This window comes from Triturus cristatus, chromosome 1_2, assembly GCF_964204655.1.
Source record: "Triturus cristatus chromosome 1_2, aTriCri1.1, whole genome shotgun sequence".
In the NCBI taxonomy this organism is placed as follows: domain Eukaryota; kingdom Metazoa; phylum Chordata; class Amphibia; order Caudata; family Salamandridae; genus Triturus; species Triturus cristatus.
Genome location: NC_140580.1, coordinates 1,142,071,840 through 1,142,096,556, shown reverse-complemented (window position 1 = coordinate 1,142,096,556; position 24,717 = coordinate 1,142,071,840). Strand labels below are relative to the sequence as shown.

Below are 24,717 nucleotides of genomic sequence, written 5' to 3'. Positions count from 1 at the left end.
GACCCGAATGGCTAATAATCCTGTTAGACTTGATGGTCAGATCTTGGTGCCTCACACACCTGTAAGGGTGTCATGTTTCATCACTGGGCGCGCCTCGTCAAGCCGGTGCTGCAATGCCCGACGGACCTAGGGGCTTTTTGACTGAGATCTTTTAGATCTCAGGACGCCGTATATATGAGTGCAAGTGAGGGGGCTACCTAACCTTATAACTAGGGAAGTGAGTGAGTGCTGGCTAAAATAGGCTCTGGTATCTAATGTACGGTTTTAATAGAGAATGGATATCAGGTGTAACTAAAAACAGTGGCGCTATCATGTGGTCTACAAAGTACCAGGATAGCTTCTAGTGTGAAGTGGTCAACATGTTTCGTGCCTCAAGTGCCTATGGTTCGGGCGGCACTTCGTCAGGACCAAAGGTTGATGAGGTATGCCCCTGCCTGGGACTACTGGTCTCCCACTAATAGGGGATGACCCGACGAGGTTGATAGGCTTACCCCCCCGAGTGTATACCGGTCTATTGTTCCACCTCGTAAGAGAAAGAAAAATGCTCCTTAGGATAACGGAGGGTCCCGGTCAGTTGGAGGGACACTTGTGGGTTGTCAGGACACAGTGGTCTCACCTGCCCTCCTCCTCCGTTTTAATTAGTGGGAGAGGACGAGTGGTTAGGGAATCAGAAACGTTGTGTTTTAATTCACGTCTAAATGTCTCTTAGCCCTGCCGTCACCACTCAGCACAAGGCTGAGTATAACTATAGCAGCTGGGGAGTTCGAGTATCAATAGGTCACAGCAGGGAGGACCTTTGACGAAAGTGTGACTATAAGGCCTCCCTCCAGCGCTCCGCTGGGAATCCTTTGCCCTAAGGTGTTGGGGTAATTCCTCATGCAGAACAGTGGCACGCATTAGGCTTGTTCCATTTTTTAACACTTGGTAGTGCTTGAGACAAATAGTTTACTCACGTCTTTAGGGGAAATAACTTCATTGTGTCCCACCCTGACGAAAGCCCAGGACCTATTTAGGCCAGATAGGAAGGGCTGAAACATGTTGGCGCTGAATTTACAGTCATAGGACCATCACATCCTAAACCCCCATTTGTATATAGTTTAACCTTCCCTCCCACTCCATTATTAAAGAATTATTTAGGAGTGGGTGGGGAATGTTATCTTTAATAGTACGCTCCCATACACAATATTTTAAGTGCTCCCTGAAACACGGTTGAGCCCACCCCGACTTTTAGCAGTCGGGTGAGCCCTATGATGAAGCATGTAACTTCTAGAGTGAGCGAGGGCTATTAAAAGAAAAGGGTCTCTTTCCCATCCACCCGTGAGAACGGGTAGGTTATACTTACAAAACCTCTCGAGATCTTTGCTCTGGAGAGTACCACCACCACACACTTAGGAACCCCCCACCCACTGTTGGTTGCCTTTTTGTTGCTATAACCTAGTTTTAGAGGAAGCAACAACTATACCATGGAAAGGGCATTCTTTTGGTATTGGGCATTCTATTGGCTATAGCAGGCCTACCCTACTGTTGAGCACAGTCAGGGCCGGACTGGCCGTAGCGGGCACCGGGCAATCCCCCGGTGCGCCGCACAGGTGGGGGCCGGTTTTGGGCCCCTGGGGGCCGTTTTTGTTACAGGGCCGTTTTTGTAGCAGAACTACGAAATCAGACCTGTAACAAAATCCGCCGAAAACCGGCCCTGACAAAGAGCTCGGCGGCACCCCCAAGCCCAGGTGGGCCAGCCGAGCACTTTGCCAGGGCCGGTTTTGGTTCCCAGTCCGGCCCTGAGCACAGTATGCATTTCATACCCCCTCCCCTGCAAACACACACGGCCCTCTCACATGGGCCCTCGTACCCTCCGCTTCCCTGAGGGTGGCTGAGAGTGCGTTAAAGCCCAGACCTCTCTAGCCAGCTCACACAGACTTATTCATCCCAAACCCCATACCAGTACTATGATCTCCAAAATAACCCCTACTCCACCCCTCCTTGCATCATCTCATACCTCTTTTTACTATTCCGATCCCCAAAACAAGCCTTTCTAAACCCTCCCTCTGATGCTTCCCCCTCCACCTCCCTTTTACTCATCCCAAGCCTCCTCCTACTGGTTTGAGGTACAAATCAAACAAAAGTAATTCTAAATCCCTCCTTTCTACCCCTTTGCTATCCTTCTCAATCCAAATAACTGACTAACATGTCCACCACTCAAATTACTTCCATATTTTCACTATACTAATTCACCAATAATCCTCTATGGGTCCCGGAGTAGCGTGCTACTCGCTGGAAAAGTGCTTCAACGCCTCGTCAGGGGTACTAAGCGCTATATAAATGCAATTACAGTAGGGGTGACGCTGCTCCTTTAAGGAAAGGGGGCACCTGCAGCACAGGGTAAGATGGGGGAGGGCTGCTTTATCTCTTGGTCTCCCGTAGGAGTCCGACCTATGAGAAGTCCAGGCTGCACGCGCGGCCACGCTCACCCGAGTGGCCGCCTGCGGCACTTGAGCGTGCACCAAGCTCACTTTCCTGGGAATACAGCCCGTGGCCCATGCAGTCACTAACATACAGAACATGGCCCCTGGCGTCTCTTTGGACTGAGTCACGCCTGGGCCACTGCCGTCCGCCAGGCACTCCCCTGATGCGCGACTTTTACTTAAAGTGCCTCAAAGCGCTCAGAAGTGGCCCTAAGCTTGCATGGCAGCGCTATGGAAAACATAAGCGTAAACTATAGCTCGTGTTGTTCTGTTAATAGCAGTACTAGGAGGCTGGCCCGTTTCTGACCATGAGGCCTCCCTGAAAGGAACAAGCGGGCTCAGATGAAGGGCTCTGCTAAGCACGAGATGAGCTCATGGCCACGCCCACTCGCGAGGAGCCGGGCACAGCGCCATCGTTGGCTGAGTTCATTGTATTCACTGTTCTTTCATTTACAGCAAATAGATATGAGCAAGGGGGGAGGGGGCTGGCGGTGGGGGCAAGTAATAACATTTCAAACTGATTTCAGTTATATATGCAGAGCAAGTCAGTGGAAGATTGCAGTATGTGTTTTACCTCAGTAAACACATTCACAGGTTTTCACTGAGAGCCCCCTTCCTGTTTACATGAACTGTGACCCTAGATCTTGGCTCTGAGGTAGGGAGAGCATGGACACGGTCCATTTCTGGCACACAGAGTGGCTACGGCGCTCTCCCGCCAGTCTGTGGTGGCCTGAGTGACGCAGCATGAATCTATAGAGAGGGGTACATTTCTGTCACAGAGAGTGGCTACGGCTTTCTCCCGCCACCTGTGGTGGCCTGAGTGGCGCAGCATGAATCTATAGAGAGGGGTACATTTCTGTCACACAGAGTGGCTACGGCTTTCTCCCGCCACCTGTGGTGGCCTGAGTGGCGCAGCATGAATCTATAGAGAGTGGTACATTTCTGTCACAGAGAGTGGCTATGGCCCTCTACCGCCAGACTGTGGTGGCCTGAGTGGCACAGCATAAATCTATAGAGAGGGGCACATTTCTGTCACAGAGAGTGGCTATGGCTTTCTTCCGCCAGTCTGTGATGGCCTGAGTATCGCAGCATGAATCTATAGAGAGTGGCACATTTCTGTCACAGAGAGTGGCTACGGCTTTCTCCCGCCAGTCTGTGGTGGCCTGAGTGGCGCAGCATGAATCTATAGAGAGGGGTACATTTCTGTCACAGAGAGTGGCTATGGAGCTCTCCTGCCAGTCTGTGGTGGCCTGAGTGGCGCAGGATGAATCTATAGAGAGGGGTACATTTCTGTCACAGAGTGGCTACGGTGCTCTACCGCCAGTCTGGGGTGGCCTGAGTGGCGCAGCATGAATCTATAGAGAGGGGTACATTTCTGTCACAGAGAGTGGCTACGGAGCTCTCCTGCCAGTCTGTGGTGGCCTGAGTGGCGCAGCATGAATATATAGAGAGGGATACATTTCTGTCACAGAGAGTGGCTACGGCTTTCTCCCACCACCTGTGGTGGCCTGAGTGGCGCAGCATAAATCTATAGAGAGGGGTACATTTCTGTCACAGAGAGTGGCTACGGCTTTCTCCCGCCACCTGTGGTGGCCTGAGTGGCGCAGCATGAATCTATAGAGAGGGGTACATTTCTGTCACAGAGAGTGGCTACGGAGCTCTCCTGCCAGTCTGTGGTGGCCTGAGTGGCGCAACATGAATCTATAGAGAGGGGTACATTTCTGTCAGAGAGAGTGGCTACGTGGCTCTCCCGCCAGTCTGTAGTGGCCTGAGTGGCGCAGCACGAATCTATAGAGAGAGGTACAATTCTGTCACAGCGAGTGGCTATGGCCTTCTTTCGCCAGTCTGTGGTGGCCTGAGTGGCGCAGCATGAATCTATAGAGAGGGGTACATTTCTGCCACAGAGAGTGGCTACGGCGCTCTCCCGCCAGTCTGTAGTGGCCTGAGTGGCGCAGCATGAATCTATAGAGAGAGGTACAATTCTGTCACAGAGAGTGGCTACGTGGCTCTCCCGCCAGTCTGTAGTGGCCTGAGTGGCGCAGCATGAATCTATAGAGAGGGGCACATTTCTGTCACAGAGACTGGCTATGGCCTTCTTTCGCCAGTCTGTGGTGGCCTGAGTGGCGCAGCATGAATCTATAGAGAGAGGTACAATTCTGTCACAGAGAGTGGCTACGTGGCTCTCCCGCCAGTCTGTAGTGGCCTGAGTGGCGCAGCATGAATCTATAGAGAGGGGTACATTTCTGCCACAGAGAGTGGCTACGGCGCTCTCCCGCCAGTCTGTAGTGGCCTGAGTGGCGCAGCATGAATCTATAGAGAGAGGTACAATTCTGTCACAGAGAGTGGCTACGTGGCTCTCCCGCCAGTCTGTAGTGGCCTGAGTGGCGCAGCATAAATCTATAGAGAGGGGTACATTTCTGTCACAGAGACTGGCTATGGCCTTCTTTCGCCAGTCTGTGGTGGCCTGAGTGGCGCAGCATGAATCTATAGAGAGGGGTACATCTCTGTCACGGAGAGTGGCTACGGCGCTCTCCCGCCAGTGTGTGGTGGCCTGAGTGGCGCAGCATGAATCTATAGAGAGGGGTACATTTCTGTCACGGAGAGTGGCTACGGCTTTCTCCCGCCACCTGTGGTGGCCTGAGTGGCGCAGCATAAATCTATAGAGAGGGGTACATTTCTGTCACAGAGAGTGGCTACGGAGCTCTCCTGCCAGTCTGTGGTGGCCTGAGTGGCGCAGCATAAATCTATAGAGAGGGGTACATTTCTGTCACAGAGAGTGGCTACGTGGCTCTCCCGCCAGTATGTGGTGGCCTGAGTGGCGCAGCATGAATCTATAGAGAGGGGTACATTTCTGTCACGGAGAGTGGCTACGGCGCTCTCCCGCCAGTGTGTGGTGGCCTGAGTGGCGCAGCATGAATCTATAGAGAGGGGTACATTTCTGTCACGGAGAGTGGCTACGGCTTTCTCCCGCCACCTGTGGTGGCCTGAGTGGCGCAGCATAAATCTATAGAGAGGGGTACATTTCTGTCACAGAGAGTGGCTACGGCGCTCTCCTGCCAGTCTGTAGTGGCCTGAGTGGCGCAGCATGAATATATAGAGAGGGGTACATTTCTGTCACAGAGAGTTGCTACGGAGCTCTCCTGCCAGTCTGTGGTGGCCTTAGTGGCGCAGCATGAATATATAGAGAGGGGTACATTTCTGTCACGGAGAGTGGCTACGGCGCTCTCCCGCCAGTATGTGGTGGCCTGAGTGGCACAGCATGAATCTATAGAGAGGGGTACATTTCTGTCACAGAGAGTGGCTACGGCGCTCTCCCGCCACCTGTGGTGGCCTGAGTGGCGCAGCATGAATCTATAGAGAGGGGTACATTTCTGTCACAGAGAGTGGCTACGTGGCTCTCCCACCAGTCTGTAGTGGCCTGAGTGGCGCAGCATGAATCTATAGAGAGGGGCACATTTCTGTCATGGAGAGTGGCTACGGCGCTCTCCCGCCAGTGTGTGGTGGCCTGAGTGGCGCAGCATGAATCTATAGAGAGGGGTACATTTCTGTCACGGAGAGTGGCTACGGCTTTCTCCCGCCACCTGTGGTGGCCTGAGTGGCGCAGCATGAATCTATAGAGAGGGGTACTTTTCTTTCACAGAGAGTGGTACGTCCCTCTAGTGCCAGTCTGTGGTGGCCTGAGAGGCGCGGCAGTATGAATTTATAGAGAGCGGTACATTTCTGGCACAGAGAGTGGCTAAGGCGCTCTCCCGCCAGTCTGAGGTAGTCTGAGAGGTGCGATAGGTGGCATCTATAGTGAGTGGCGCCCACAGCCCCTGGGAGGAGTTTGCCCTTCAGCTGCCTCCTGGTAAAGTCCAGGCGGTCTCCCTCACCTGAGTTCCTGTTGCATCTCTCAAGCCTGGGATAGGTGTGTGGAGAGTGTGTTCACTGGGTATGCGTGGCTTGGTGAGCCACTGAGGTTAATGCAAACTGAGCTGGTATCTGTTCTGCTGGACGTCCCAGCTCCCCATCACATGCCCTCATTCTTGCAGACGCTTGGCGAGCTGGGGAAAGAACCAGCTCAACCTGTGTTCAGCTCAGACTTTCCCGCTGCTGGGATGGCCCTTCCATTCCCTGGGTGATGGTCATTCTCCTGTGGCCAGGACCCTTGGTCTGAAGTTAATTGACATTCCTCCCTTGTCCATAGTACACATGCCAAGAGTGGTGGAGGGGAGCAGCAGGCTCTCCCCGAGCAATGACCACCAACGCCCCCACCCCTAGGAAACATGCCTCCAGGATTGGAGAGGCACCCAGAAATTCAAAAGTAGCTGATCCCCTGGTATGATCAACCCAGGAGTGGGATCCCAGAATAGGGTCAGGACTGCAGAAGGTGTTTCTGTGACTGAGGTTAGAGTGTGGAATGGAATTTACCAATGTGATGGAAGAGGCTGGGTTTCAGCTCACTTTGCACCAGGGTAGCATGGAACCAGCTGCCTGTAAGGACCAGGGAGGCCGTCTGCGGAAGGACAACCACTGACACACAAGGAGACTCCAGGCCGCCACTCAAGATAGGGAAACTTGCTGCACATCAACAGGGAGGGAAAGGGAGAGAGCTCCTTACTGTCATTGAAGGGGAGACAGCATCCTCCCTGTGCAGTGGGAACCTGTGGCTGCTTCCACTAACCCTCTCTAGCCAGAGGAGATTTCCAGGTGGAGGAATTGACCATTTTATCTCTGAATCCCTGTGCAGGAGTCGCTTAGTCTCTAGCCAGGCTCTCGCCTGTTCTGCACACACAGCGCCTCTCGCCTGGTCTGCACACACAGCGCCTCTCGTCTGGTCTGCACACACAGCGCCTCTCGCCTGGTCTGCACACACAGCGCCTCCCGCCTGGTCTGCACACACAGCGCCTCCCGCCTGGTCTGCACACACAGCGCCTCCCGCCTGGTCTGCGCACACGGCGCCTCCCGCCTGGTCTGCGCACACGGCGCCTCCCGCCTGGTCTGCGCACACGGCGCCTCCCGCCTGGTCTGCGCACACGGCGCCTCTCGCCTGGTCTGCGCACACGGCGCCTCTCACCTGGTCTGCGCACACGGCGCCTCTCGCCTGGTCTGCGCACACGGCGCCTCTCGTCTGGTCTGCGCACACGGCGCCTCTCGCCTGGTCTGCGCACACGGCGCCTCTCGCCTGGTCTGCGCACACGGCGCCTCTCGCCTGGTCTGCGCACACGGCGCCTCTCGCCTGGTCTGCGCACACGGCGCCTCTGCACACATAGCAAGCACCAGGGCACTATTAGAAACTCCTTTCTGTGTGATCTGGAGGCTATCAGAGTATATGTCGCCTTCACCTGCCATTATCCTCCCACAGGTCGCCCAGGGGCTACTGGACTAGTGGCACTCCAGTAACTGTGCCTAGACATCATGCACACCTAACCGGGCCCTTGACATCGGCAGAGGTGCATCCTCGTCAGGGTAGGGTGGGCACCTCGGTTGCTTTGGGTGGTGGGACAGAGGGTGTATTTGAGTTGATAGCAACTGCTGAATCAGTCCAGTCGAGTATCGGTAAGGTTGCTCTAGCTTTGAAGAATAACCCTGTGTAACTTGGTCTGTATTTTCCAAATGTTACTGTTTTATAGTGCTTAGTGCCTTGGCGCTATAATTCTGTTCGTGGTCAGAACTACGGCCCAGAGGGGCATTAAGACGTCTGGTTTTCACCTTATGTTTTAGTTTTATGTGTAGCATATTTTTCTTGTGTGTATCGAAGTACTTTCTATTTGTAAAGTAAACACTTACTGGACATTGATCCAGTGGCATGGCTAGCCGTACTGCCACCCGGGGCACCGCTAAGTTTGCCGCCCGGCTTCAGGTAGAAGATGGGGGGGCTGCTGACAGACTACTCGTTCCGGGTGTGGCCGCTGACAGCTGACTTGTTCTCGGGTCGGTGGGAGGGGGGTGCTAGTCAACAGATACGACACCCGTCACCCTGAAAAACAGTGCTTGCCGGGGCAAACCACCCCTCCCCTCCAATCTACGCCACTGCAATAAGCTTGTTTGCTGGAATTACGGTGTACACTGTATTCTGAATGTCTCACCTACCTCAAAGCCATGAGTAAACTTTGAACTTCTCTGTCTCACTACCATCAGAGAGTCCCCGTGGTGAATGAATCTAACTGATGTAACTGGAACCTAAGAGCCCCTGACGAGCTAGGTGCTTTAGGAAACCGTTCACCACAACAGCTATTGTCATTTCAGATGCACTATTAGCAGAATTCTATAGCTAAAAAGCTCAAGTATTTACACAGATACGTAGTATTGCTACTGTTTCATTTCTTCATTAACAGTAACAGTAACATGCAGTGATCGGCCCCCAGTAGTATGAACCTTGCCAGGTATTTGATGAGTCTGCTTTGATGGCCGAGCTTACATGTCTAGTCTGTGGATTGGATGCCATGGCTCGCATGGTAAGCAAATGCCATCCAGGAAGGAACTTGTGCACAAGGAATACGGTTTTGAACTGGACCCTTTCCGGGGTTGGGAGTCCATGGTTACAGATCAGAGCTGGAGAAACGTGGCCAGTGAAATTCAGGCCAGCGATAAGGTGGCTTACGTACGTTTGCGCTCTCTGGAGCTTGGCCATTCTTTTAGCCAGAAGGTCCATATATTACAGTAAACTTACCTGGAGACGTCATCATGGAATGCACTATTGCAACGTTGTTTACACTATGCTTTCCAACACAAGTCATAAAGGCTAGCAAACCAGCTAGCCAGAATGAGCCTGAACCTAGATAAATGGGATCAGATCTGCTCTGAAAGTATCGAATTCCAGGATCTCTGCACCAATCACAAAGCCTTCCTGAGAAAAGTCCAAAACTACCTGCAGAAAGAAGCCCTACGCTACACCCCATCTTGAACCACCAAGGTGGATAAAACAAGGAAGCTGATTCCTGGGAATTGAAGACCAAGACTGAAAATGTTCTTAACCCCTTTTCGAGATCTGATCCCAAACACATTCATTTCAGGCAACTCCTGAAAACTGAATTGTTAAGACAAACTTTATAATAGCTCTTTTGGGGGTTTGTGGGCGACAATAGCTGAAAATCACCTATGGGTGCCCACTCTACCCGATTGGACTCATCTACCCTATCACCGCTTTATTGAGCTCACGGGACATTCTATTTCTTATCCTGTGATCAGAAATAACTGACGGCACCACAGTGCACTATTTGAAATAGCATTGTTTTTGGCAATTGTCCAATCTAGAGCTCACCAGAGTGAGCAGAGGGGCCATCCTTTGGGCAGAGGTAGCAGGAGAGGGTTCATCGAAAGGTCTGTAATGGCGACGAGGTTCACCTATGGAACTATTGACAGATTGTGGAATAGAATGACGCCCAGGCTATGCACACGTTAACAAGGGTTGTCAGGTCCCTAGAGGGGGGGCCTGGGGTGATCACTGGAACCAATCCTTGGATGCAGTAAGACAGGACAGGTTCTGGAGCACCAGTTCTAGATACATAACGAGCAGTCCATGACTTGCTGAATATCACCTACACCGCTAGGATCTCCGATGTGTACTTCAGTCTTGTGATAGGGAAACCCACGTTGAAGCGTGCAATGGGTATTTGTAAGCTCTATTGTGAGACACTAAGGTTCGGACAGAGGGCTGACTCCTGGGGAGACTAGAGGTGGTGACCATGGCGAGGATATGTAGCAGGCTCAACTGTGTCGATCTAGTAGGTAGTGGAGAGATACAACAAGCAAATTAGGAGAACTAACCCCTCTCGAAATACGCCTTAGTACCCCGAGCACGTAGATCTATAAATCCCTCGTGCACTGCCACCCGCATTCGGTATCCTGGGTACACTGGCACATTATGTTTAGGTTTGCCGGCCATATTGGCACCTGCAGCAAGAAATCTCGAGGACACTTCTTGTTGTATCCAAGTACACTGGCACAGGCAATAAAGCCATGCTTGGCACATTGGTCCCTGAAGCAAGGTGTTCTGGGCACACTGGCACAAGCAGTCAGATACAGTCACACTGATATATGGTTTCAGGAATGTCTAGCACACTGCACCAAGGAATGTGGCACTTGCAGTCAATAATCTTGCGCAAACTGGCGCATTATGCCAGGAATCCAGGACACGCTGTTAATTGCACCTGGGCGCCGCCGCACACCTTGGCACATGCTTGCATGTACCGTGGCACAAACGCACATGCATCTAGGCATGATTGACGTCTGCAGCAGAGTATCCGTGCCAACTGGAATATGTATTCAGACAAGTCAGGCACACCAGCGCCTTCACCCATGTAAGCTGGGCATAGAGTAACGTGTAGTCCAGTGTATCTGGCACACTGACCCCTGCAGCTATGTACCATGGCACATACAATAAGACATACCTGGTACACCTGAAACCAAGGGCCATGGGCATAGGTATTCCTGTAGTCATGGTACCTGGGCACACTAGCAAGTGCAGTTCAGTGCCCAGGGCACACTGACACGTGCAGTCAGGAGTTCTGCACTCACTGGCTCATGTTTACATTATCAACGTGGCATCTACATAGTGTACTCTCTGCCTGAAGTGGGCATCACCAGAAAAGTTTCCGTAATATTTTTACAAGTCCTCGGTCTAGCATTGTGCACCTTCATGTGTTATGTTAAACATCTAGTACTTGCCAGCGGGCATATAAACTTTACCCTCTGCTCTCTGGGAGCCTCCCTGGTATGAGTCCTCACAAGCTGCCAGGTGCGGTTAGAGCTGCAGACATGTCATCAGCAGTCAGGGAAGCTGGGCAGGCTTGGGCATGCAGGCAGGGCTCGAGACGGGCACCTGAGCAACTACAGGCGGCGTGTCGAATTCACCCAAACACATCCTGCGTCTGCGCCCTTATCCATCTCCGCCAAAGCAAAATGTGTGGGGGAAGCGTCTGAGCCAGGACAGGTGGTCACCCTGCCTTTGCAAACCTCTCCAGGGGACGGAGGCTCGGCTGCCGCGGTGGCAAATAATGCAATCCAGGGGGGGCCGAGGGACTTCCAAGGCCCATGAAGAGTCGCATGCTGCGTTTAACCCCCAATCCTATCCAATTCAGGTCTCATCACCCGCAGTGTTTAGATTTCCAGAGTGGACTAACGCACCCCCTTAACCTTACCTTGGCGGCGGCAAAGAACGAAAATGAAAATATTTTGAATTAAAAAGAACTGGTTCCGGGGGGCGTGGCTGACGCCTTACGAAGATGGCGGCTCTTCCCTGACGCTCCCGGAGTCGGGAGAACAACGCCGATTTTTTCTCTCGTAATTACGAGTACGAGGATGCCACAAAGTTGGGACAAGCTGTCTGAACATCTGGAGCACTGAATTTTGCAGTCGCTATGTCAGTAAGCTGCATGTAATCCTCTTTAATTCCCTCGGAGGCTCCGTTTTTGGAACGGCCGCCATTTTGTTTTTTCGTCTGAGGTGAATGTAAGCTGATGACCTGAAGAAACATGCTGCAAAAGTGATTTTTCTTCCCTTTTGGCTATTATTCTGCTCAACTCTGGCTTTTGTCTTCATTTCTTCACCAACTTTGGATATTCTCAATGACATATTCTTGGAAAAAATACGTGAGGTGCGTAGTTTGTGCAGCGTCCGATTCAGCCGCCATTTTATGTACGCACTTTTTTTCTCTGCACTGTTCTCCTCCGATAATACAGATCTTCCTCACTCATGGCTGTTCTTGACGGGGATTCTTACCTCAGATATTGAAATAGTTTGATGGAACTGCCTCATCTCCACGGATACGTCAATTCAATGACTCCTTCTCCAACTCAGCTCGAACACGCTCTTCAATGAGACTTCCTGATAATTGCTGGATCTGACAGTGATGTTAATCATCTGACTAGTGAAACTCTCCCTCTGCCCTTCTCGCTTACCTGGACTGTTGGTCTTGCCTCTTATGGGGAGAACGAAAGGCGCACTTGCTAAACACCCTACGCCCAAGTACACCCTTATCAAAAATTCAAAAGTTTTCACTGCCTTCTCTAAACTAGAGGATTCACTGTTATCCTCACAAGACCCCGCGGAGAAAATGGACCCCTCTCCCTCGCCAGTACCTGCTGTGAAGTCTGTCACCAAACGTCTAAAGCACAACCCCCCTTCTCCTCCTAAACCTAACTCGCCTATTTCTATGGAAACACTACTGGAGGAAATCAGGGCCCTTCGTCCCTTTATGGAGGAAACAAATAATAAACTACAAGTCCTCACTGACTCTTGGGCTCAACTTGATACACGAATTACCGCAGTGGAAAGTCACATGTCTTCCTTTACGGACACTAACACTAATGTCTCTCACCTTCAATCTCAAGTGTCTGTCCTCCAACGCCAGGTCGAAGATCTTGAAAACCGTAATAGACGGAATAACCTGCGTATTTATGGTCTGGTGGAGGGATCAGAGGGATCGGACCCTCCTACTTTCTTTAAATCTTTTCTGCCCAAGATTCTCCACATGCCAGAAGGCACCGCTCTCAACATTCAGCGAGCCCATAGGTTAGGACGTCTTCCATCGAGTACATCTCCTTCACAGAGGCCGAGAGGTGTCATTCTGTACTTTTTGGAGTACACAGACTTGCTAAAGGTTTTATCAGCGGCCAAATCCTCTCAACGAGTCACCTGGTCCGGTGCCACCTTGTTTTTTGCTCAAGACTATGCTAAGTCCACAGCCAACAGACGTAAGGTCTTTCTCGATATGAGACCTACTCTTCGTACCATGGGAGCACGTTATGGTCTTTTTCACCCCTGCCTCTTCAAGGTCACGTTTAATAACAAGACAACATCCTATGAAGATCCGCAGCAGTTACAGAGTTTCATAAACTCTCACAGGACGGACATCATGGAAGCTTCGGGACCTTCGTCGTCAAATATTACTTGATGTTCTGATGATTCTTCTTATGGTTCTTTCACTTATTGTTTCTCTTTATCACCGTCCCTCATGTATTCTTTGGTGTTCTTTGTAGTCTGGATAGTCTTCTTAGTCTAATTTGAGTTGGTACCTAATCGTTTTGCTCTTTTTGAACCCCCTATTCCTCATCGCTTACTGTGCTAAATGGTTCTGAACGTTTTTGTCTTTTGTTCCCTCTCGCATCCGTAGATATCCCATTTTTATTGGCGTGTTCCCCCTCGTCCTCCGTCTGGTCAGCCTGGATGGGCTGTCTGTCTCGTGTGGCTTCTTCCCCTCCCCCTTGTTCTCTTGGATCTTCTTCATGTAAGTATGCCTTTTGTTCATATTTTACTTCTATGCTTTCTGTGCTGTTCTCTATCACTGTTTCTCTTCTCCTCTTTTTCTTTTTTTCTTCTCCTTTTCTTTTCTTCCCGCTTCCACCTCCCTCATTCCACCCCCTTCTCCCCTTCTTTGGTCATTTGCAATTCCATATCCCTTGCTTCTGTTCCTTATCCTTTATCGAATTTCTTAATGCCATTGTTCTCAATCTCTCCCCCTCTTATCTCCTTCTTTGTACACTTCTGAGCTCTCATTTCTCTACTTTTTTCAATTTCAACCCTATTTATTGCATTGTATGTCCATGGTTTCTGAATTCAATCTTATCCAGCCAAGTTCAGAGTTGTCACATGGAATGTTAAAGGACTGAACAATCCCATTAAAAGACAACGAGTTCTTTCCCACTTGGCAAAGTTAAAAACTGATGTTGCTTTCCTTCAGGAAACTCACCTTCCTGAGGCTGAGGCGGCTAAATTAAAAAGATGTTGGGTAGGTAATGTGTTTTCTTCTCCAGCTTTAGGTAAGAAAAATGGTGTTCTTATTCTCACTCATAAAAAGTTTAATGTATCGGTGATTTCTCAGGAAACTGATTCTGAAGGTCGTTGGTTAATTGTTAAATTACTTATTGACAAAATACCAGTGGTTTTCTTCAACGTTTATGCTCCAGTTTCAGTTGACAATGTTTTTTGGTTGCATATTTCTGACAAGTTGCTCTCCCTTACAGATGATTATATTGTTTTTGGGGGTGATTGTAATCAAGTTTCTGACCCCGTTTTCGATAGGAATTCCCCAGTCAAATTTGTAAACAACAAAATGCACTCACAATTTGCTTCCATCATCCGTCAAAAGTCTTTAGTTGACATTTGGAGACTATGTCACCCTGAACTCCGTGAATATAGCTTTTTCTCCCCCCCACACAAATCACAATCCCGTATTGACTACCTCTTTTTAAGTAAACCTCTAACGCAACACGTACTTCATTCAGAAATAGGGTCCATTTTAATTTCAGACCACGCACCGGTTTCTGTTGATTTTGACCTTCTCCCTCACACCCCAGGCGCTGGACGTTGGCGTTTTAATAATTCATTACTTACAGATCCTAATTTTTCCAGCCAGTTCAGTTCTTTCGCGTCGGAATTCTTTGTCATAAACACTACCCATGATTCCTCCCCTGCTATGATTTGGGATTCTTTTAAAGCAGCTGCCAGGGGCTTTATTATTAACTTTGTTTCTCGGAAGAAAAAAGCTTTTGAGAAACAAGCGGCTCAATTGCTTGCCAAAATTAAAAAATTAGAATACGCATACTACCACTCGTACTCTGAAGCTTCTTTAAAAGATCTTATCACTGCCAAAATTACCTTCAACAAAGCATCCACGGAAGCGGCTTCGTCTTATCTCCTGAAATGTAGTACTCGTTACTATGGTGGTCAGAATAAAATGGGGAAATTACTGGCCAACTATCTAAAATCTCGACGAGATAGAACCAGGATAGAGTCTTTGAAAAATTCCAATGGTGACACTCTTCTCAAGGATGAAGATATCTTAAATGAGTTTGTCTCCTTTTATAAAACTCTCTACACCCCGGAGACCCAACCTCTTCAATCTGACCTTTCCTCCTACTTTCAATCCATCCCTTCTCCTCCCTCGCAACATATTGATTTTGATTCACTGCAGTCAGATATCTCGCTAGCAGAAATTTCTCATGCCGTATCGGTTTTGAGACGAGGGAAGACCCCTGGTCCGGACGGTTTTACCATTGAATTCTACGAACACTTTTCGAAACTCCTCCTCCCACAACTTCTTCTTTTGTTTACTTCTTTTATCGCAAACGGATCATCCCAAGGTACCTTCCAAGATGCTATGATCTGCCTAATCCCCAAAGAGGGCAAGGATTCCTCTCTCTGTAAAAACTATTGCCCGATATCTTTAGTGAACACGGATTATAAAATTTTTGCTAAAATTCTTGCCTTACGTATTGACCCAATCTTACCTGAGCTTCTTGGCCCGGAACAATCGGGCTTTGTAAAAGGGCGCTTATCCTCTGATAACTCCAGAGTCTTTTTTAACATCCTTAGCAAGGCCTCTTCCTTAGACTATCCGCTTGCTGCCATAGCTTTAGACGCCGAAAAGGCTTTCGATAGGATTGGCTGGGACTTTATGTTCCGTGCTCTTCAATGGATAGGGTTTCCCTCTAAGTTAATTTCCTTTATTTCTCTCTTATACTCTGGTCCTAAAGCGTCTATTTTTGCTAATGGTAAAGTCTCCGATTATTTTTCTCTTTCAAGAGGTGTACGGCAGGGTTGCCCCCTATCCCCTCTCCTATTTGTAGTGGCACTAGAGCCTTTCCTTACCAAAATTAGGCAGGACCCCCTAATTACAGGATTCCATTTGAGTTCCCAACAAGTCAAAATGTCTGTTTATGCAGACGATATTCTGTTATACTGCTCTAATCCCGATACTTCCCTTCCTCCTTTCCTTTCCCAAGTAGATGCGTTTTCAAAACTCTCAGGATACCGCCTAAATCGTGATAAATGTGAAGTCTTACCCCTCAATGTTCTGTGTCTTAAACACTTTTTTGATCATACCGGTTTTTCCTGGCAATCCTCTAAATTAAAATATTTAGGATTATGGTTTTCCCCGTCTATCTCCGAAACCCTCAAACACAATTTTGACTACATTACTAAGAAGCTAAAGGACTCTATTACTAAGTGGCACCCTCTTTTCCTCTCCTGGTGGGGTAGGTTAGACTCCATTAAGATGATGCTTGCTCCCGTCGTTTTATATTCTCTCTCAATGATTCCTGTACACATCCCAGATTATTACTTTAAGACATTAGACCGCACTTTACTAAAATTCCTCTGGAAAGGTAAACCCCCTCGGATAGCCTTATCTACTCTCAAAAAAGATAAATTAAATGGTGGGCTTAAGTTTCCTGACTTTAAATCTTATCACCACGCATTTTCCCTAAAACAAGCCTCTTCGTGGCTTTCTTCGGACCTTCCTACCTATCCTCCAATTTGGCTTCGCATCGAGGAGTTTTTTACTTCCCCTTTTACCTTCTTGGAATCCCTTGCCTTCTCTGCGCACACTTCTTCTTTGCGTCATCCTGTTATCTCTCACACGCGAAAACTTTTATCTCCTCTCTTACCACCCTCTTATCCCTCACGCGATTCACTCTCTCAACAACCTATTTGGCATAATAAGTTACTACGTATTAAAAATCGTGCTTTCTACTGGAGGATATGGTACTCCAAGGGCTTGAAATGGATTTCTCAACTCTTAATGGATGGTACACCTCTTCCTTTCTCAGTTCTCAAATCTGACTTTGCCCTTCCTAATTCATGTAAAAAGCAATATGACCTTCTGCTTCCCTCTCTTCACCAATATCTCTCATCGCTCCCACCTTTTCCAAATCTTCCTACAACCTGCTCTACTTTGTTCCCTTTAATAAACGCTTCCCCTTCTGCATCTTCCCTCTACAATGGTCTCTTATCTTTGGCAACGCGGTCCAAAACAAAGACTGAACTGGCATGGGAAAAAGATTTACTACATTCCTGGCCTGTCCCTTTGTGGGATAAGCTGTGGTTAAAGATTCATAAAACTTCACGGGCGGCCAACACCACTCAGACTCTTTATTTTGTATATCACCGAGCATTGTACTCACCCGCTCAGTTGGCTTCCTTTTCTTCCACCACTTCATCACACTGCTGGTCCTGCCCTTGTTTAACGGCTGACTTAAAACACATGCTATTTGATTGCCCTAACATTGCTAAATTCTGGCTCTTAGTTTGGTCTCAAATTAACAAGTTATTTAACACTAGAGTTCCTTTTTCCCTTTCAAATATATTTCTCGGTTCCCTATCCCCCTCATGGCCTCATCCTTCACCACATTGTCAATTAATAGATTTGCTAATCGCTATAGCCTTACATCTAATCACCTTGAATTGGAAACACGCGGATAACGTCACTTACAGAGCCTGGTGGAACGCCATCTGTTTTAACCACAGACTTGATACCAACTATGTTACCCCTATATCACTAGCAATTAAAAGGGATTTGTTATGGCTCCCTCTCACTACATATTTATCTGCTTCCCCCCCTCCGAATACTGTCGCTACTGTCATTGTGAGAACATCGGACGATGTCCGCAAACCGCCTTGATTTAATTTCGTTGTCTTTTGTTTGAATAATTATAATTGTTCTTGTATACTGTACTTATCCCATTACATCATTATATGCGTTTTAGAGTTTCACAATGCATGCAATGTAATGCTTCATTTTACCTCTTTTGCTACCCTTGATTGCTCTGTACTCTCCCCAACGAAATTCTTTTTGCTTCCTCCCTCTCTCCCCCTCTTTTCTTTTTCCCTCCCCCTTTCTCTTTTCTAGGTCACCATGTTTATTGCACCCTTTATGCTTAATATCCTTTATTGTTTATATCATAAGTACTTATGTTCTCTGATCGGTTTTTCATTGTGTATTGTATTTTCTTATTGGGCTCAATAAACTTAAACTTAAAAAAAAAAAGAACTGGTTCCGTCAAAATACTGCATCCTTTAAAGGGTTAAGAAGGGAGGGCTACACATCATCCTTCCATTGCACCCCATGAATATTCCAATTCAGGTTAACTCATTGCACACCGCTAACAGACACCATTTCCCTCATCCGCCCCCGCACCCCATCCCCCAGGCCAGCATGGCAAATAGAACACTTATTGGCAAAGCTGGCCACTGCCCGGCACACATCGCCCCCTCGGCTGCAGAGGGCGATCGTATCCTGACACCCCCGGTGCGGTTTAACCCTGTGCAACCCCCATCGGATAAAGACATCACTTCCCGCCCATGATAAGGTCGAGATGGAAAAATCCATCGCTAGTCCGTCCCCCCCCCCCCCCTTCCACCCGTTATCCCAAACTCCCTAATCAACCAAGACTAGGAACAGCAGCAAGCTGTGCGCCTAGAGACCACTCAGTCTGTGACGTGGGCGCAACAAACGAGTTGAACAATTAGTTAATAAATATACAAATCCCTTATCAGACCCTTTTACACCCCCCCCCCCCCCGCCAAAACGGATACCAAATACCACAGTGACCCTTCCGCATCCCCAAACATCGGGCCCCTGTAGACGGTTTACTCACAGCGCGCGCAAAAAATCAGTAGGAATAAAAATCACATTTATGAGCCAAGCCCGGTGCCCCCGCTGCTGGGACCTGTTGCTGCGTCTGGAGGTGGCGGCGGCGCCCATCGCGGCGGAGGGGGCGCCCTGGCATGAGGGGGGGCACCCTTGCATGGCGGGGGGAGGGGGGACCCACCTGCTCGTCCTGCAGCGTCAGCGACACGTCCAGCATGCACATCCGCACCGGCTGCATAAGCGCCTTCTGCAGGTGCAGCAGCGGCTTCGCTTCCATCTTGCTGGGCTGCGTTCCCTCCTCTGCGCCTTAACTCGCCGCGCTGCCGTCCAGGTCACTCCCTCCACCACCTGCTTCCGGCTGGATATGGGCTCCTCTGGGGGGGGGGGGTCCTGGGTGGTGGAGAGGGCGGGACCCCTTATTCCTCTGGTGGGGGGCTGGCCACCGTTTGAACCCCGTTTGCTCACAGGAAACGGCCCCAGGCTGGTGCCATGTGCGGTGGGTGTGTTTACCCTTCTTCGGCCATGAAGGCACCCGCCTGAGCCCTCTGCTCCTGGGCACACGCCCCCTGGGAGCTAGGTGTCCGCTTGCCTGCAGCGGGCCGGAGGGGCTGGGGGGGTCAGTGGGGATTTCCTGGGAGCGTGTGTGTGTGTGTGACTGGCACACAGACAGACTGCATGATATGTCTGCGAGGCAGCGTGCCACAGCACGTGTGAAAAGGCGGGCGCAGCCAGAACGGTGCAGGTGGGGCCCCGACGAGGGCCACGCCTCGGCCTAACAGCTCACACCTCGTCTCAGAAGTCCCTGGAGGGGAACATTCTTAGAGACGCACATGTTGCATGTTTTTAATGCGCTGTTTTCATTTGTGTCTCCTGCAGTGGCCGAAGTGGGGGTACTGTGGGCGGAGAATCAGAGGGCGGGAATAACCCGTGGATTGGGTCAGGGGGCGGAGTCGGAGGTGTGGCCAGAAAAACCAAAACATCCCAATTTCTAGTATTTGTTTGGCATTTCACTGACCAGTTACAGCTTGTTACGTAATTCAATCCAACCAATGAATACACATGTTTATTTAAGGTTTAATATGAGTTATTGACATTACAATACATTCACAAGGTAGGATACGTTTCCAATCAGACAATGTCCCACATACGCTTAGAAGTGGACTCACAGGCCACTTCTCTCCGAGCCATGCCGCTTCTGTCATCAGCACTTCCCCTTCCTTATTCCACAAGAGCAGTTCAAACATGAATGGCAGATATTCTAGTTTGCAAATGTTTTTCATATAATTATGGCTTTGCCATATTTGCCACATAATACATCATCTGCTGCATAATCTGATGATTTTAACAAAAAAATTGTTTGTAGCTCAAACGGATCAAAAGTTATTAAAAATTGTGACTTGTGTTGCTGCGAAGTGGGCGGCCCTTGGCAAAGGTTGCCTGGGCACCTTCCTCAAGGCTGTATTTGCATATTACACTGGTACTAGTGAGGGAACATTTTTGCAGCAACTGTTAGTATGTGTAAACATGTGAAAATAATAAAGTATCAGAAAATGTACCGCATTAGGGTGCAGTATTTTTGTTTTTCATCATAATTTAGTCAACACTGTGACATCATTTTGTCCTCCAATGCAGCATAATTTCAGTGGCCTCACAGCAGGCAGCACATGTTAAAGGTGCCAGTGCATGAAGAAGAGACCGTGAAGTATGAGAACTTGGTTTGGTGTGAGTGCAAATCCTGCTTTGCCAATCCATGGTGAGTTGCAGGTACTAATGCTGAAACCAGGCCAATGGAGGTACCAACGGGTGAGGCGGACTGGCCTTAAGGGTCCTGTGACCTCAGTGACAGAGTCACTGTTACTCTAGGGTGTGCTGCTTCATAGACCTGCCCGCTAGACTGGCGGTGAACTTCAGTGTGGATTGTGGTGGACAGGCCTTCAAGGTTAACCCACACTTGCCACCGCTAGGGTCCACCTGCTGGTGCGAAGACACCAGGGCTTCTAAGGTCTAGCGCAGCCTTCTAAGGTCTAGCATGGGAATGTGCTCCCTCAGGAGAGTGGTCTGGTGGACTGTACACGAATGCTGAAACTGGTTCACCAGTTCCACTTCAGCAGCTCTGACCATAGCACCACATCCTCTCCCCCACTGAACACCATACTGCCCACTGAGAGAAACTCGCACTGCCTTCAGCTACAACCCAATAGTGCCCTGCTATAAACACCTGAATGTGACTCAATTCAAATTATGCACAAGACAAGCGTAATACACTGCCTGAAAAAAAAGTAACAACATCATGGAAAAATCAAGCGCGCATAGGAAATGCAAGATTAAGTAAAGCATTTGAAATGTATGTGGGAACAACATGGTTACCTTATCGCTTGTACACTCACTGTTTAGAAATCAGTGAGTGCTTTTGCCTGAAAAGTTAAGAACATGACTACAGGGCTGGAAAGGACCTGTTTCAATGTCCATTGCTTATATCGTTACAAAACGTAAGCAGTCTGGTGTAAAAAGACCACATCCCTGAACACGGAGCTGCTGCACACATTTTATAATCTAAAATAAGGAAAACAGCTGATAAGGATCACATTAAACATTTTCCCCTGCATGCATCAACCAGGTATTTCCGTTCCTCTAGGAACTGTGCACTCCCCACCCGGGGAAAACAATGCTCTTCAAAGAAAGACGAGAAAACAAAAGTAGTGCTTCACTGGTAAACTCTGTAAAGTGGCGGTAATGGGTTTGGGTGTGAATAAAACCACTCTGGACAGTTTGTGACCACTCTGGCTTGCTTTATTTAAATACTTATTTAATTTTTGTATTTTTAACCTTTATTTTTGTTCTCTGTCTCAAGGCTGCACTTTGGAATAGAAAAATGTCAGAAAAGACAACATTTCCAGCAAAAGTGTTTCTTTCTTTTTTGGATCCATTTCACAGGGGAAAGAATGATCGAAAGGTGAGAAACCAGAGGGTAAGAGACGATTATTGAAGTCACGATTTTCAGCAAGTGAGAAGCAAGACAGAGACAGAAAGAGAGGGAATATGAGGAAGAGAGAGGGGATGGGGCTGCTGTCAGCGGCAGAGCAGAAGGGGACACTGTCCGTGCTTCTCTGGCCAAGAAGGAAGAGACAGAGTCCACCCCCCCCCCTTCCCGAACAGCCACTAACGGCCAAGCCTTAGCTATAGGCCTTAGCTATTTTTACCGTCCTGGGACGCATTTTTATCACAAAAAAATAGGGGAACAGATTCTATTAAACTTAAAAAGTAGGGGCACGCCGGGCTCTGCTGATCCCCCTCACTACGACCACTGGTCTCCTGCAAATCACTTTCTTGGTATTCTTTTTAGCCTGTCCCTCCTGTCACCCAGCCTGTCCATGCAGTGATCAGTCTGTTCCCTCTGTGAGCCAGCCTGCTTCTCTTGACCCCAGCCTGTCCCTTCTGTCACCCAGCCTGTCCATGCAGTGATCAGTCTGTTCCCTCTGTGAGCCAGCCTACTTCTCTTGATTTCCGGCCTGTCCCTCCTGTAACCCAGCCTGTCCATGCAGTGATCGGTCTGTTCCCTCTGCGACCCAGACTGCTTCTCTTGACCCCAGCCTGTCCCTCCTGTCACCCAGCCTGTCCATGCAGTGATCTGTCTGTTCCCTCTGCGACCCAGACTGCTTCTCTTGACCCCAGCCTGTCCCTCCTGTCACCCAGCCTGTCCATGCAGTGATCAGTCTGTTCCCTCTGTGAGCCAGCCTGTTTCTCTTGACCCCAGCCTGTCCCTCCTGTCACCCAGCCTGTCCATGCAGTGATCAATCTGTTCCCTCTGTGAGCCAGACTGCTTCTCTTGACCCCAGCCTGTTCCTCCTGTCACCCAGCCTGTCCATGCAGTGATCAATCTGTTCCCTCTGTGAGCCAGACTGCTTCTCTTGACCCCAGCCAGTCCCTCCTGTCACCCAGCCTGTCCATGCAGTGATCATGGAGAGGTGTGGCTCACTGGTTAGAGGCGGCAGATCCGCAAGCAGAGAATCGGCCAGGGACCAGGGTTCAATTCCCGACGCGGCAGGGTCGTGGACCAGGGTCAAAACGGACTTGATAATTCTCGCCTCGGTACCTACTCTAACCAGGAACACACTCGGCAACTCTGGGCATTAGCTTGCCTCATCTCCACAACGGCCCCCCACATTCGCCGGGGATGCCTGGTTTCACCTTGGAGATACCCAGGAGGGACCATCTCACAGGGATAGCCAGGACGGGTTCCCCAGCGGTCTACAGCGCCACGACGCCTCAGGGCAGCAGTGCGCTTTACAAGACACATACATTTACATACATTTACATCAGTCTGTTCCCTCTGCGACCCAGACTGCTTCTCTTGACCCCAGCCTGTCCCTCCTGTCACCCAGCCTGTCCATGCAGTGATCAGTCTGTTCCCTCTGCGACCCAGACTGCTTCTCTTGACCCCAGCCTGTCCCTCCTGTCACCCAGCCTGTCCATGCAGTGATCAGTCTGTTCCCTCTGTGAGCCAGCCTGCTTCTCTTGATTTCCAGCCTGTCCCTCCTGTAACCCAGCCTGTCCACGCGGTGACCTGTCTGTTCCCCTTGCAACTCCGCCTTCTACTCTTCATGTCTGGCCAGTTTTTGATCAGTGGGGTCCGCTTTTGTTACAGGGGGCCGGTTTTGCAACAGTGCTGCAATATTGGCCCCCTGTAACTAATGCGCCCCCCCCCCCCCCCCCCACCGGCCGGTCGAGCGGAACTGCCAGGGCTCGTTTCTGGTCCCAGTCCGGTTGTGGGTGAGAGAGGGTTGCCTTGTCTTTGAGCCTCTGGGGGAAGTGTTTCCATGGCATGCGTGATGACCACCACGGTGCAGCGGTGAGATGGGATGCATCGCTTGATGGTACGACGGAGGAGGAAATGGGAGGGATAGACACATATTTTTCTATAATTTGTGCTATCCTGACTGCAGGTCTCTTCCTTTTGTAAGTCATGTATTTTTCGTGTTCGGAACTGCTATTTCCTATGCTGGCCGTGGCAGGAGCTCCAACTCTGCAACCTCATGAACCGCAGGAGCGGGCTTTGTTGTCCTGTTTAGGTCTCGCCTGATCCAGTCTGGCGAGACATTTTGTGAAGGCTCAAAAAAGTGCGACCATGGCCAGCCTAGAGCTACAGTGCATGTGCGCGGGCGCGCGCGCCTGGCTTGATCGCGATCACTATCTTGGCCGCACGGCCGCTTTGATGTTTGATCGCGATCACTTTCGCGGCCGCACGGCCGCTTTGATGTTTGATCGTGATCACTTTCGCGGCCGCACGGCCGCTTTGATGTTCTCCGTGAGCCAATGGACAACGTATATTCTTCCGCTGCTCACATGTAGGGAACAGCTTTTTTCTTTTTACATACAATGAGTGTGCACTTGTTTTCCAGCTCTATCCTCTGTGTGCTGCTTCCACCACCCACAAACAACTCCCTCACCTATGTGCTCCGTCTTGCTCCCATATCCCACTTAACATGCGCTGCTTAGCGTTCCCCACCCTACCGGCTTTAATTAGATATATTTTTTGTCCTCTCCAGGGCCCAGCTTCAGGTACCTCAGTTGCTTCTTCGCACCCCACCCACTCTAGTTACTTCTCTCGACCACTCCTGGAGAAGTGTGGCTCACTGGTAGAGTAGGCAGACCTGGAAGCAGAGGTCAGCCCGGGACCAGGGTTCAATTCCCGGCTCGGCTGGGTCTTGAGTCCATAAATTGTCCATGGACTCGATAATTCTCGCTCCAGTGCATACTCGATTCATGGGTACACACTCTGCGACTCTGGGCAATAGCTTGCTTAATCTCCACAATGGCCCCTCGCGGCGGGATGCCTGGCTTTCACCTTGTGGATGCCCTGCTGGGTTATCTCACAGGGGAATACCAGGACGGGTTCCCTAAGCA

The 24,717-nt window shown here is 49.7% G+C and overlaps 1 protein-coding gene across 3 annotated transcripts in view; it reads right to left on the bottom strand.

The window, feature by feature from the left end:
• The window catches only part of RALGDS (ral guanine nucleotide dissociation stimulator), a 400,090-nt gene that overhangs the window by 265,526 nt on the left and 109,847 nt on the right, over positions 1-24,717 (bottom strand). The window contains exon 1 of one of the 3 annotated variants that reach the window (XM_085613894.1): positions 18,995-19,495. The exons of 1 other annotated variant lie outside the window; for it this stretch is intronic. In XM_085613894.1, coding sequence (XP_085470020.1) covers positions 18,995-19,090 — 96 coding nt within the window. In that variant the 5' untranslated portion in view covers positions 19,091-19,495. Of the gene's footprint in view, positions 1-18,994; positions 19,496-24,717 lie in introns of those variants that run through there. One more of the 3 variants, XM_085613892.1, reaches the window with a different exon arrangement.